Source organism: Physeter macrocephalus, chromosome 5 (assembly GCF_002837175.3).
Source record: "Physeter macrocephalus isolate SW-GA chromosome 5, ASM283717v5, whole genome shotgun sequence".
Taxonomy (NCBI): domain Eukaryota; kingdom Metazoa; phylum Chordata; class Mammalia; order Artiodactyla; family Physeteridae; genus Physeter; species Physeter macrocephalus.
This window is the reverse complement of record NC_041218.1, coordinates 67,352,012-67,368,156: the sequence shown is the minus strand read 5'-3', so window position 1 is coordinate 67,368,156 and position 16,145 is coordinate 67,352,012. Positions and strand designations below refer to the sequence as shown.

General features: G+C 38.0%; 1 protein-coding gene across 1 annotated transcript in view; it reads left to right on the top strand.

The window, feature by feature from the left end:
* VWDE (von Willebrand factor D and EGF domains) overlaps nt 1-16,109 on the top strand; it is an 87,230-nt gene extending 71,121 nt beyond the window's left edge. The window contains 1 exon segment of the mRNA XM_024131496.1: nt 16,005-16,109. Coding sequence (XP_023987264.1) covers nt 16,005-16,109 — 105 coding nt within the window.
* The last annotated feature ends 36 nt before the right edge of the window (nt 16,110-16,145 follow it).

Below are 16,145 nucleotides of genomic sequence, written 5' to 3'. Positions count from 1 at the left end.
AAAAAAAAAAAAAAAAAAAAAAGTTAATTTCTCATTAATGTTGCAAGAAAGATCTCATATTTAATATCATTTACTACAGAGAGTTCAACTCATCAAATGTTAGCTGTTAGCTCATGAAATGTTAGCTGTATCAAATGGAATAAAAGGAAAGACAGAACTGTTTTAACCATCCTTCCATTGATAGCATCCTCAGTAAAGTACATATTTACAATATAGGCTATATTTTTACCATTTGTTTTCTTCTTTTTAAAAAAATTCTTTAATAGATAAATTTACATAAAGCCCTGAAAATTCATTGCTCTTTAATGACCTATAACGGCTTCTGTCTTCCTCATTTTAAGATGTTTTTATGCCTAATTAAAGATCAAACAAGCATCTCTCATGCAGTTAACTTTCATATCATTTTATGACAAGAAATAAAATTAAATTTTGTAGTCAACAGGCTAATTTTTGTGGTGTAGTAATAAAATTTTAGCTGTAATGGAAACGTAGTGATTTACCTTATAAATAATCAAATGATCAAAATAATTTATAAGGACATAAAATAATTTAAGAACATTATTTTTTAACATAAAGAAATTCATATTTTGTTACTCTGATATATACCTAGTCAGTTAAGACATTACTTGTTAAGCTTTAAGGAGTATTCAAAAGTTCTCAGCAGTAGCTCAAATTTCAAATTTGCTATATTTCAAAAAAAATTTAATTATATAATGAGACACATTTTGAAGATAAGCAATACATTCTTAACAGTAGGATCAGTCTCTTGGGTAGACAAAATATGGATTGGCCTATATGATATAGCTTAAGAATGTCTCTCCAAGGACACTCCTACTTGGTACTCTGTCTTAAATTCCAATTAAAGATTCAGTCACTCAAATATTTTTTGATTATCTACTATGTACCACACTTTGTTCAAAGACTAGAGACTTCAAGAGAGAACAAAAATGAAGACCTTGCCCATTTTCCTGAAACCTTAGTCATTCATTATCACCTTGAAAAGGTTTGCCATATATATTCATTCTGCCTATACTATTATTAACTTAATAATTTTCTTTAAAGTGATTTATTTTACTTAAATCTATATAAGAAAAGGTATCAGTTCAATACATTTTAAACAGGTAGCATTTGCTCTTAATAGACTATAATTGTAAAGAAATTAATACAAGGAAAACAAAACAACTTTATTAATTAATAGATTCCATTTGGTAATGGCTATGACCCTGATGATTCTGAACTTGTGGAATGCTCTCTCCTTATTTAAAGGGGGAAATCAAAAACTGTTTGAGAAGTCTTAAAAGCTACAAAAAAAACTGCAACTTTTCACATAATTAGAAGAATCACTGAGTGATTTATTTTTTAATACGATGTCTCAACACTCAAATTATCATCACTTTGGAGAACAATTTAATCTCCACTAAAGAGGGTTCCTTGGCTCTAAGGATTTGTCCTCCTGTGAAAGCTTTTTCTTAAATACAAAATATTCTGTATAGATTACTTGTATTGTGAAAGTAACTCTGTATTTTAAGTGACCTCACAGGATAGGAAGTTTTCTCCTGAGGTATTAAGACTCTGAGTAGATTATAATGGAAGAGACCCACTGTGCTCAGGCCTCAAACCTCTGAGATTCTAATAAAAGGGAAAAGTGGAAAGAGTTCAAAAGTAAGGAGAAGGCAGATTTAACTTTCTTCACAACTTTGCCTTTGAATCAGCTAGAAAGTCAAGATAGGGCAAATAGTAATTCTCATTTTCAATTTATAAAATGGTTTAGTTCAGTGAGTAATTAATAAATTCTTAAATAATTAATATATTCCCAAATTAAACTTCACTTTAATTACTTAACTGAGGTGTAACAAATATTACTCCTCTGTGTTTTAAGTTTATTATCTCATTTGAGAAAAAAATAAGTCCAAGCTGAAATTATTATTAAGGGAAAAAAAACTGTCATTGGTGTGCTGGACAGTCTTTGTTTGCCCAACTAGAGATTACTCCTTATTTATTACCTCCACCCTACTCTGTATTCTGGAAGACTGAACTAGTGTGGATTACATTAACAAGTTCCCTTGTCCTCTGACATTCTATTCAATTGGGTAAGCCCCAGAAGGAGGTTAGAGGAAAGGAGGAAAATGAAGTCTGAATGTGTTTTTTCTTCGACTTCCTTCCTGTGGGGTGAAATGGGTTGGCAAGCCCCTTGACTAAAGATCTCCGCTCCTGTAAAGGAATTCCTCTCAAAACAGACCTTTCTGTCTTTTTGCTCCTGTTCTAAGGGTGGTATTAGTGCCATGATTCACTAGTCTCAAGGTACAGTACTGCTTCTTGTGGTTTCCCTATTCTTTGTCCACATAGTTTTAAAAAACAATCATTTTATTAAACACTCCTCAAAATACCCAATTTGAATGTATCACTTTTTTTTCCTCCTAGGCCCGTGACTACCTCAAACAGTCATTTATCTTCTCAAGGACTTTGGTGGTTTGGGGCCAACTACTCACCACACAGAATTAATCTTTTATAAGAAGACCTAGTTTTTTTGGTTTGGTTTTTTTTTTCTTCTTTTTGGCCATGCCACCCGGCAAGTGGGATCTTAGTTCCCCAAACAGTGATCAAACCCGCGCCCCCTGCATTGGAAGCATGGAGTCTTAACCACTGGACTACCAGGGAAGTCCCAAGAAGACCTAGTTTTAAAATGACATTTTCTTAAAATTATTTTTTATTTCAGAGGAAACAGACATTCTGCATTATCATTTAATATTTGAGTTCTTGTTCTCTATTCCATTACATCTTACAGTCTTTAGGGAGAAAAAGGTTGTAGACTAAAATACAAAATTTCAAAAATAGCTAAAATGTTATATTATCTGATTGAAAATACATATTAAAATAAAAATATGTTTTCTCTTGTAAGAGATTCGTTTTTAAATTTTAATGACTGGTTTTGGCTACCGTGGAGTAGCTAGGAACAGATTTGAACTCCCATTGTGAATACAATAAAAACTGGAAAAAATTCTAAATTTAAAAAACAACAATTTTTAGGCACCGAAAAGCTACCACCCAGGGCTATCTATGATCCTTGAGAGAAGTGAGGAAGATGAGGTGAGCCCTGCACTCACTGGTTTTCTCACTGAGGCATTTTGCAAACTGTTGTTAGCCAAGAAAATAGAGCCCAATCAGAGAGTACAGTCTCACTGGGTGAAGAAAACAAAGATCAGAGTTCAGGGTTACACAGTCAGTTGGGATTTGAGGATCAGAATACTAAAGAGAAAGAGGCCAACAAAAGGAGGCCAAAAATATGCATTAAAATTTCCCTCTGGGACTTCCCTGGTGGCAGAGTGGTTAAGAATCCACCTGCCAATGCAGGCGACACGGGTTTCAGCCCTGGTCCAGGAAGATACCACATGCCGTGGAGCAACTAAGCCCGTGCACCACGACTACTGAGCCTACACTCTAGAGCCCGCAAGCCACAACTACAGAGCCAGTGTGCCACAACTACTGAAGCCTGCGTGCCTAGAGCCTATGCTCCACAGCAAGAGAAGACAGCACAATGAGAAGCCCACGCACCACAACGAAGAGTAGCCCCGCTCACCACAAGTAGATAAAGCCCGTGCACAGCAACGAAGACCCAATGCAGCCAAAAATAAATAAATAAATTTATTAAATAAAAAAATTCACCTCTGGTCGTTGGCCAATACATAAGGTTTGCATGTTTATTATGAAGCACTGGGAGATATATCAGAGAATAGCTGTTGGGATACTGAAAGGTTAAGTAGAGATTTTAGAAGCTGCACAGACTGGATTTTGGGCCCACTAGAACAGAAAGTCCGTCACAAACAGGGCTTTTAGTCTAGGAAGGTCAGCCTTACAAGTGAGGACAAAAAACTAGGAGTAAGAGTATAACCAGCATAGATCAGGGCTACATGTCCTTAAATTAAGTCATTCAAAAGTAGGTGCTGGTAATTTACTGCTTGCCAGAGCAAAATATGACAAACTCTAGAAGAGTATAATATAATCAAGAACTCCCATATACAAGATTTCACACTGTTTAACATAAAATTAAAAATTACTAAACAAGCAAAAACAACAACAGAAACAACAGGTAGTCACTTATATTCGAGATGTAAAATACTCAATAGGTCCAGACCCAGATATAATTAAGGAAATGAAGTTGCAGAAAAAGACTTCAGAATTACTGTGATTAATATAATAAAGGGGGAGAAAGACCTTCAACATGGCGGAAGAGTAAACCGTGGAGACAACCTTCCTCCCCACAGATACATCAGAAATACATCTACATGTGGAACAACTCCTACAGAACACCTACTGAACACTGGCAGAAGAACTCAGACCTCCCAAAAGGCAAGAAACTCCTCACGTACCTGGGTAGGGCAAAAGAAAAAACAAAAAACAGAGACAAAAGAATAGGGACAGGACCTGCACCAGTGGGAGGGAGCTGTGAAGGAGGAAAGGTTTCCACACACTAGGAAGCCCCTTCGTGGGCGGAGACTGTGGAGGGCGGGGAGCTTCGGAGCCAGGGAGGAGAGCACAGCAACAGGGGTGCAGAGGGCAAAGCGGAGAGATTCCTGCACAGAGGATCGGTGCCGACCAGCACTCACCAGCCCGAAAGGCTTGTCTGCTCACCGGCCGGAACGGGCGGGGGCTGGGAGCTGAGGCTTGGGCTTTGGAGGTCAGATCCCAGGGAGAGGACTGGGGTTGGCTGCGTGAACACAGCCTGAAGGGGCTGGTGCACCACGGCTAGCCGGGAGGGAGTGCGGGGAAAAGTCTGGACCTGCCTAAGAGTCAAGAGACTTTTTCTTGCCTCTTTGTTTTGCGGTGCATGAGGAGAGGGGATTAAGTGCGCAGCTTAAAGGAGCTCCACAGATGGGCGCGAGCCGCGGCTATCAGCGCGGACCCCAGAGACGGGCATGGGAAGCTAAGGCTGCTGCTGCAGCCACCAAGAAGCCTGTGTGCAAGCACAGGTCACTCTCCACACCTCACCTCCCAGGAGCCTGTGCAGCCCGCCACTGCCAGGGTCCCAAGATCCAGGGACAACTTCCCCAGGAGAACACACAGCACGCCTCAGGCTGGTGCAACATCACGCTGGCCTCTGCCGCTGCAGGCTCGCCGCGCATCCATACGCCTCCCAGTATGGATGCTCCTTTAACCCCGTCCTGTCTGAGCAAAGAACAGACGCCCTCAGGAGACCTACACGCACAGGCGGGGCCAAATCCAAAGCTGAACCCCAGGAGCTGTGCGAACAAAGAAGAGAAAGGGAAATCTCTCCCAAGAGCCTCAGGAGCAGCGGATTAAACCTCCACAAGCAACTTGATGTACCCTGCATCTAAGGAATAACTGAAGAGACAAAGAATCATCCCAAATTGAGATAGTGGACTTTGGGTGCAATGATATATATATATTTTTTCCTTTTTCTCTTTTTGTGAGTGTGTATGTGTATGCTTCTACATGTGATTTTGTCTGTATAGCTTTGCTTTTACCATTTGTCCTAGGGTTCTGTCTGTCCGTTTTTTAGGTTTTTTTTTTAGTACAGTTTTTAGTGCTCGGTATCATTGGTGGATTTGTTTTTTGGTTTGGTTCCTCTCTTCTTTCTTTTTTTCTTTTTTTAAAATTACTTTCTAAAATTTTTTTAACTTTTAATAATTTTTTAAATTTAATACCTTTATTTTATTCTATTTATTTATTTATTTTTCTTTCTTTCTTTTTTTCTCCCTTTTATTCTGAGCCGTGTGGATGACAGGGTCTTGGTGCTCTGGCCAGGCATCAGGCCTATGCCTCTGAGGTGGGAGGGCCGAGTTCAGGACACTGGACCACCAGAGACCCCCCAGCTCCACGTAATATCAAATGGCAAAAATCTCCCAGAGATCTCTATCTCAATGCCAAGACCCAGCTCCACTCAATGACCAGCAATCTACAGTGCTGGATACCCCATGCCAAACAACTAGCAAGACAGGAACACAACCGCACCCACTAGGAGAAAGGCTGCCTAAAATAATAATAAGGTCACACACACCCCAAAACACACCACTGGATGCAGACCTGCCCACCAGAAACACATCATCCAGCCTCATCCATCAGAACACAGGCACCAGTTCCCTACACCAGGAAGCCTACACAACCCACTGAACCAACCTTACCCACCCAAAAACAACGGGAACTACAAACCTGCAGCCTGCGAAAAGGAGACCCCAAACACAGTAAGTTAAGCAAAATGAGAAGACAGAGACACACACAGCACATGAAGGAGCAAGGTAAAAACCCACCAGACCAAACAAATTAAGAGGAAATAGGCAGTGTACCTAAAAAGGAATTCAGAATAATGACAGTAAAGATGATCCAAAATCTTGGAAATAGAACGGAGTAAATACAAGAAACGTTTAACAAGGACCTAGAAGAACTAAAGAGCAAACAAACAATGATGAACAACACAAAAAATGAAATTAAAAATTATCTAGAAGGAATCAATAGCAGAATAACTGAGGCAAAAGAATGGGCAAGTGACCTGGAAGATAAAATAGTGGAAATAACTACCACAGAGCAGAATAAAGACAAAAGAATGAAAAGAATTGAGGACAGTCTCAGAGACCTCTGGGACAACATTAAACGCACCAACATTTGAATTATAGGGGGTCCCAGAAGGAGAAGAGAAAAAGAAAGGGACTGAGAAAATATTTGAAGAGATTACAGTTGAAAACATCCCTAATATGGGAAAGGAAATAGTTAATCAAGTCCCGGAAGCACAGAGAGTCCCATACAGGATAAATCCAAGGAGAAACACGCCAAGACACATATTAAACTATCAAAAATTAAATACAAGACAAAATATTAAAAGCAGCAAGGCAAAAACAACAAATAACTTACAAGGGAATCCCCATAAGGTTAACAGCTGGTCTTTCATCAGAAACTTTTCAAGCCAGTAGGGAGTGGCAGGACACATTTTAAGTGATAACAGGGTCCCATACAGGATAAATCCAAGGAGAAACACGCCAAGACACATATTAAACTATCAAAAATTAAATACAAGACAAAATATTAAAAGCAGCAAGGCAAAAACAACAAATAACTTACAAGGGAATCCCCATAAGGTTAACAGCTGGTCTTTCATCAGAAACTCTTCAAGCCAGTAGGGAGTGGCAGGACACATTTTAAGTGATAACAGGGAAAAATCTATAACCAAGATTACTCTAGCCAGCAAGGATCTCATTCAGATTCGACAAAGAAATTAAACCTTTACATAAAAGCAAAACTTAAGAGAATTCAGCACCACCAAACCAGCTCTACAACAAATACTAGAGGGACCTCTCTAGGCAGGAAACACAAGAGACAGAAAGAACCTACAGTAACAAACCCAAAACAATTAAGAAAATGGTAATACGAACATAAGTATCGATAATTACCTCAAATGTAAATGGATTATATGCTCCAACCAAAAGACACAGACTGGCTGAATGGATACAAAAACAAGAACCATATATATGCTGTCTAAAAGAGACCCACTGGGCTTCCCTGGTGGTGCAGTGGTTCAGAGTCCGCCTGCCAATGCAGGGGATACGGGTTCGTGCCCCAGTCCGGGAAGATCGCAAATGCCACGGAGCGGCTAGGCCCGTGAGCCATGGCCGCTGAGCCTGCGCGTCCGGAGCCTGTGCTCTGCAACGGGAGAGGCCACAACAGTGAGAGGCCCGCGTACCGCAAAAAAAATAATAATAATAATAAAAATAAAAGAGACCCACTTCAGATCTAGGGACACAAACAGACTGAAAGTGAGGGGATGGAAAAAGATATTCCATGCAAATGGAAATCAAAAGAAAGCTGGAGTAGCAATTGTCATATCAGACAAAACAGAGTTTAAAATAAAGACTATTACAGTAGACAAAGCACACTACATAGTGATCAAGGAATCAATCCAAGAAGAGATATAAAAATTGTAAATATTTATGCACCCAACAGAGGAGCACCTCAATACATAAAGCAAATGCTAACAGCCATAAAAGGGGAAATCGACAGTAACGCAATCATAGTAGGGGACTTTAACACCCCACTTTCACCAATAGACAGATCATCCAAAATGAAAATAAATAAGGAAACACAAGCTTTAAATGATACATTAAACAAAATGGACTTAATCGATATTTATAGGATGTTCCATCCAAAATCAACAATACACTCTCTTTTCAAGTGCTCATGGAACATTCTCCAGGATAGATCATATCTTGGGTCACAAATCAAGCCTTAGTAAATTTAAGAAAATTGAAATCGTATCAAGTATCTTTTCTGACCACAACGCTATGGGACTAGATATCAATTACAGGAAAAAATCAGTAAAAACTACAAACACATGGAGGCTAAACAATACACTACTTAATAACCAAGAGATCACTGAAGAAATCAGAGAGGAAATAAAAAATACCTAGAAACAAATGACAATGAAAACATGACAACCCAAAACCTACAGGATGCAGCAAAAGCAGTTCTAAAAGGGAAGCTCATAGCAATACAATCGTACCTTAAGAAATAAGAAACATTTCAAATAAACAACCTAAACTTACACCTAAAGCAATTAGAGGAAGAACAAAAAACCCCAAAGTTAGCAGAAGGAAAGAAATCATAAAGATCAGATCAGAAATAAATGAAAAAAAATGAAAGTAACAATAGCAAAGATCAATAAAACTAAACACTGGGCTTCCCTGGTGGCGCAGTGATTGAGAGTCCGCCTGCCGATGCAGGGGACACGGGTTCGTGCCCCGGTCCGGGAAGATCCCACATGCCGCGGAGCGGCTAGGCCTGTGAGCCATGGCCGCTGAGCCTGCGTGTCCGGAGTCTGTGCTCCGCAATGGGAGAGGCCACACAGTGAGAGGCCCGCATACCACAAAAAAAAAACAAAACTAAAAGCTGGTTCTTTGAGAAGATAAACAAAATTGATAAACCGTTAGCCAGACTCATCAAGAAAAAACGGGAGAAGACTCAAATCAATAGAACTAGAAATGAAAAAGGACAAGCAACAACTGATACTGCAGAAATACAAAGGATCATGAGAGATTACTACAAGGAACTATATGCCAATGAAATGGACAACCTGGAAGAAATGGACAAATTCTTAGAAAAGCACAACCTGCCCAGAATGAACCAGGAAGAAGTAGAAAATATAAACAGACCAATCACAAGCACTGAAATTGAAACTGTGACTAAAAATCTTCCAACAAACAAAAGCCCAGGACCACATGGCTTCACAGGCCAATTCTATCAAACATTTAGAGAACAGCTAACACCTATCCTTCTCAGACTCTTCCAAAATACAGCAGAGGGAGGGACACCCCCAAACTCATTCTACAAGGCCACCATCACCCTGAAACCAAAACCAGACAAAGATGTCACAAAGAAAGAAAACTACAGGCCAATATCACTGATGAACATAGATGAAAAATCCTCAACAAAACACTGGCAAACAATCCAACAGCACATTAAAAGGATCATACACCATGATCAAGTGGGGTTTATCCAAGGAATGCAAGGATTCTTCAATATACGCAAATCAATCAATGTGATACACCATATTAACAAACTGAAGGAGAAAAACCATATGATCATCTCAATAGATGCAGAAAAAACTTTCAACAAAATTCAACACCCCTTTATAATAAAAACCCTCCAGAAAGTAGGCATAGAGGGACTTACCTAACACAATAAAAGCCATATATGACAAACAGCCAACATTGTTCTCAATGGTAAAAAACTGAAACCGTTTCTACTAAGATCAGGAACAAGACAAGGTTGCCCACTCTCACCACTATTATTCAACATTGTTTTGGAAGTTTTAGCCACAGCAATCAGAGAAGAAAAAGAAATAAAAGGAATCCAAATCAGAAAAGAAGTAAAGCTGTCACTGTTTGCAGATGACATGATACTATACACAGAGAAACCTAAAGATGCTACCAGAAAACTACTAAAGTTAATCACTGAATTTGCTAAAGTAGCAGGATACAAAATTGATGCACAGAAATCTCTTTCATTCCTATACACTAATGATGAAAAATCTGAAAGTGAAATTCAGAAAACACTCCCATTTACCATTGCAACAAAAAGAATAAAATATCTAGGAATAAACCTACCTAAGGAGAAAAAAGACCTGTATGCAGAAATTTATAAGACACTGATGAAAGAAATTAAAGATGATACAAATAGATGGAGACATATACAATGTTCTTGGTTGGAAGAATCAACATTATGAAAGTGACTCTAATACCCAAAGCAATCTACAGATTCAATGCAATCCCTATCAGACTACCACTGCATTTTTCACAGAACTAGAAAAAATGTTTCACAATTTGTATTGAAACACAAACGTCCCTGAATAGACAAAGCCATCTTGAGAAACAAAAACGGAGCTGGAGTAATCTGGTTCCCTGACTTCAGACTATACTACAAAGCTAAAGTAGCAGGATACAAAATTAATGCACAGAAATCCTTGCATTCCTATACACTAATGATGAAAAATCTGAAAGAGAAATTAAGGAAACACTCCCATTTACCACCGCAACAAAAAGAACAAAATACCTAGGAATAAACCTACCTAAGGAGACAAAAGACCTGTATGCAGAAAACTGTAAGACACTGATTAACAAAATTAAAGATGATACAAACAGATGGAGAGATATATCATGTTCTTGCTTTGGAAGAATCAACATTGTGAAAATGAATATACTACCCAAAGCAACCTACAGACTCAGTGCAATCCCTATCAAACTACCACTGGCATTTTTCACAGAACTAGAACAAAAAATTTCACAATTTTTATGGAAACACAAATGACCCCCAATAGCCAAAGGAATCTTGAGAAAGAAAAATGGACCTGGAGGAATCAGGCTTACTGACTTCAGACTATACTACAAAGCTACAGTAATCAAGACAGTATGGTCCTGGCACAAAAACAGAAATATAGATCAATGGAACAGGATAGAAAGCCCAGAGATAAACCCACACACATATGGTCACCTTATCTTTGATAAAGGAGGCAAGAATATACAGTGGAGAAAAGACAGCCTCTTCAATAAGTGGTGCTGGGAAAACTGGACAGCTACATGTAAAAGAATGAAATTAGAACACTCCCTAACACCATACACAAAAATAAACTCAAAATGGGTTAAAGACCTAAATGTAAGGCCAGACACTATCAAACTCTTAGAGGAAAACATAGGCAGAACACTCTGACATAAATCACAGCAAGATCCTTTTTGACCCACCTCCTAGAGAAATGGAAATAAAAACAAAAATAAACCAATCTGACCGATTGAAACTCAAAAGCTTTTGCACAGCAAAGGAAACCATAAAGAAGATGAAAAAACAATCCTCAGAATGGGAGAAAATATTTGCAAATCAAGCAACTGAAAAATGATTAATTTCCAAAATTTACAAGCAGCTCATGCAGCTCAATATCAAAAAGCAAACAACTCAATCCAAAAATAGGCAGAAGATCTAAATAGACATTTCTCCAAAGAAGATATACAGATTGCCAACAAACACATGAAAGAATGCTCCACAACATTAATCATTAGAGAAATGCAAATCAAAACTACAATGAGATATCACCTCACACCAGTCAGAATGGCCATCATCATAAAATCAGATGAATGGATAAAGAAGATGTGGCACATATATACAATGGAATATTACTCAGCCATAAAAAGAAACGAAGTTGAGTTATTTGTAGTGAGGTGGATGGACCTAGAGACTGTCATACAGAGTAAAGTCAGAAAGAGAAAAACAAATACCGTATGCTAACACATATATATGCAATCTAAAAGAAAAGTGGTTCTGAAGAACCCAGGGGCAGGACAAGAATAAAGTTGCAGAACTAGAGAATGGACTTGAGGACATGGGGAGAGGGAAGGGTAAGCTGGGATGAAGTGAGAGAGTGGCATGGACATATATACACTACCAAATGTAAAATAGATAGCTAGTGGGAAGCAGCCACATAGCACAGGGAGATCAGCTCGGTGCTTTGTGACCACCTAGCGGGGTGGGGTAGGGAGGATGGGAGGGAGACGCAAGAGGGAGGAGATATGGGGAGATATGTATATGTATAGCTGATTCACTTTGTTAAAAGCAGAAACTAACACACCATTGCAAAGCAATTATACTCCAAGAAAGATGTTAAAATATATACACATTAAAGTTAGTGGGAAATAATGAGAAAATGAATGAAAACTGAATGATTTTTGCAGAAGTTTAAAATCTATAAAAAAATATCCTAATGGACATTTTAGGACAATGGAACAGCAAAATATAGTATCTGAATTAATAACTTATTGAATAATTTTAACAGCGCACTCACCAGAGAAGACAAGTTCAGTCAATGTGGAGATAAAACGTAAGTAAAACCCAGGAAAAGTGTGGGGACCCTCTCTAAGACTATGGACCTCAGAAGTCTCTCCTTCTCACACTAGTTTAGGTCTGCCTCCCACAATTCATCAAAGTGACATTTAAGTGTCCCTACCAGTCTGTAGCTACAGCAGCTCCTGCTCCTGTAAGCAGAAAACTTATTTTATCTTTGATTCTTTATATTTGCCTCTCTCTCCAGATTTTGCATGGTGGTTTGCCCCGTAACCTCAGTTCTCTGATAAGCCCAAGATAAGTCATTGATTTTCAGACTATTTTTCATGATTTTTCTTATGAGTGATGACTTCTAATTTCCTTGCATGTCAGAGTTGAAACTGGAAATTTGCATACATCTTTAAATAAACTTTTTATTTTAGAATATTAATATATATTTTTCAGAATTTATCTCTTAATCCAAAACCAAAATGTCCCTAGTACCAAATAAAGAGACATTTTTCAGAATGTCCCTGTTTCTCTTTCTTTCTTTCTTTTTCTTTCTTTCTCTCTTTTTTTTTTTGACAGGTTCAGTCTCCTCCAAAGGAAATGCTATGTCTGTAATTGGTCTTTGCATGTGTCTCAACTACAATTTCATAGATGAAAATCTTCTCAATAATGGCACTGGATCAACTGGACTACACATATTTAACTTTAAAAGAACCTAGACCTGTATTTTATACCACATACAAAATTACTCAGATATTGGTCATAGACTTATGTGAAAGCTAAACAACGAAGCCTCTACATAAATAAAAATAAAATACATCCATGCAGTAGCCATAAAAATATTGACATTTGTTAAAATTAAGAACTGTTCAGTAAAATAAATTATCAAGAGAATGAAAGGTAAGCTAAAACTGAGAGAAAATAGCCTCAATACATATGTATCAACAGGCTCATATCCAGAACATACAAAGAATTCCTATTAAATGAGAAAAAGAACATTCCATTGTTAATGGGTAAGATTAAACAATACTTCCTAAAAAAGAATATCAAAATAGACAATAAATATATAAAAAGATCCTCAAAATATTAGTTTTCAGAGGACTGCAAGATAAAACCACTCCATATCCACCAGAATAGCTAAAATGAAAAAGACCAAAAAAGGATGTGTGAGGGTGTGGAGCAAATAGAACTTTTACTGTTATCACCAATATGGGAAAATATTTGTCTTTTCCTACAAATACCATACATAATTATAATCCTTGACCTACCAATTCCTGAACAGTAATAAAAAACAACTTATTACTGATACACACAACATGTATGAATCTGACAAACTTAATGTTGAGTGAAATAAGCCAGACACAAAAGAGTACATAATGTATAAGCCTATTTACAGGAAGTTCAAAAAGAAACTAATATGGTGATAAAATCAGGATACTGGTATGTGTGTGGTGGGGATTACTGTCTGGGTAGGGACACAAGGGAATCTTCAGGGAAGTCTAGGATGTTTCATATCTTGATTAGGGTAGTGGTTACACGAGTGAATGAACACATACAATTTAATCAAGCTGTATATTTAAGATCTGAGCACTTCAGTCTGTGTAAGTTATATCTCTATTTTTTAAAAAGACGTATTCTCCTCTCCCATCCAAATGAACTCAATATAAGGTTGAAATCTTTGCTCCTCAAACAATCAACTTTTGTCCTGATGCATGGATGAAACAGCAATGTTACCTTCAAAATATAAACATATTTTCCTTTAAAATTTAATTGTTAATATATTTTTCATAATAATAATGTTAAGCTTCCTTTTGATTGTTCATGTCGTAAAAAAGTGAATCAGCCTGCTGCCAAGTATATACAGAACCATCTAGTCTAATGTTTTTGTGAAATATTGAGTTGTGGGAATGTGACACTAATCAAAGATCTAAAGCAAACATTTTTAGGGTTAAATGGACGTTTCTGCTGCATATTGTCTCCCAATTAAAATGTCTAATTTGAGGGTCCCTTCATTGTCTAGTGACGATCCTTGAATTAAGAACAAAAGACTATACCTACCAGTTAACGCTTTATATATAGTTTTCCTTAGGTTTGCAGAATATTTGCTTAGTACTAGTCAGTCAATTTCAGTTAAACCATTTAGCAATAATGTAACAAACCAGGAATCTAGAGATACGGAACTGGGGAAAGTTTACATTAGTTTAACAGAAATATATCTGTACGTAATATCAAGTATCTTTTGGGGCATTTGTATTAATGATGGATCAGCCATTTGGGAGTGATTATAGCAGAAAGCTCCTTGTATTAGGAATCTGGCATCAACACTATTTAATCATGGAGCACTGGCTGAAGCTCTGGGTCTCAACTTACTTCTACATACAAAATAAAGGGTTATTTCTAAAGTTCTTCCACTCTATTGCCTAACAGAAAGTCCCACAATAACTTTTTAATATACTATATTATGATTTTCTCCATACTAGTCACTTACATATGTGAACTTATTAGAAATTTAATCATTTTTTTCACTTTATATATAGATCAGTGCTTTGCTAACTATGAGGAAAAGAGAGCCATTTTGATATATGTGGCAGTACTACTTTAAGAAAACATCATGGTATGCGTTAGATCTCCATTCTCTCTCCCCTTTTCATTATGTAGCATGAAAATATTCTATATCTTGATTAACGTAGAGATTGACTACACTATGCTCATCGAGTCATACTGTACCTGATTACAAAAATACTCATCTGAATCATCTGAAAATATCTGAAAATACTCATCTTACTCATCTGTAATGTCCTCTCAATCCTATACCAAAAATTGTATCCAGGAAAGCTGGGAGGGCCCTGTTATATAATCAGGTCCAGCCCATCCAAATATAAAAGATACAATAAACAAGACAACAAACTGTTAAATAAAATATTTTCTACCTTTGTAAAAACAAATATACCTTTACAACAACATTTTTTTAATGTGGTAAAGGAACAGTAAAATGAATAGCACAGTTTCAAAATTAATTTACTTTCTTGCCAAAAACACCGTGACGCAAGGGGGGTTGCAAATCCGTGGGGACGTTGCATTCAAAGGAAGAGCTCCCCGAGCCTTAACCTCCAGGGAAACAATCTAGGACAAGAGACCCCCTTGACTACTAGTGTGAACCTCTCTCTGACCTGAAGCTTCTCTTCCAAAACACAACCAAAGTGTAATCAGGGATATTCGGGCCAGAGCAAAGAGCCTCGATATCAGGTCACATTTGCCTACGGGCAAAAGACCTAGCTACCTTTATTTTTAGGAAAATTTGACATAGGACCATTATTCTCTCGCTAATATTTGGGCCAGGTATATTAAATTGTCTAGTGTCCTTTGTCTCCAAAAGAAAAGGCAAAAAGGTGGTCACCATGGATACAAAAAGTTAGAGCTGAGGCCTTGGGACCATCAAACATATCTAAAAGTAGCTGGGGAGAAGTCCTGCTCCTCCACCGCGAGTTACGACAACACCCATACTTAGCAGGAAGCAGTTACAGTAAACAACCTACGCCCATCAGCGCCCCTCAAGAATGAGGAGTAAGACAAAAGGCAGAGGAGGGATGTGTCACCGGCAAAGCCCATTAACAATTCCCAGGAAATAAAAATAGAATGTGGGCAATAAAGTCAAGTCTAACCTTTTTCTTCTCCTTTGGGCTTAGTCCGGTTTCATTTGCTCACAGGGGGCCGCATGCAGAATCCACACACCCAGCACTTCAGACCGGAGTTCCCAGGGTCGAGTGCCTGCACCTGACACCTCAGCTTAGCGGGCTGTGTGCAGAAGGGCCGCGCACGACCCCTCA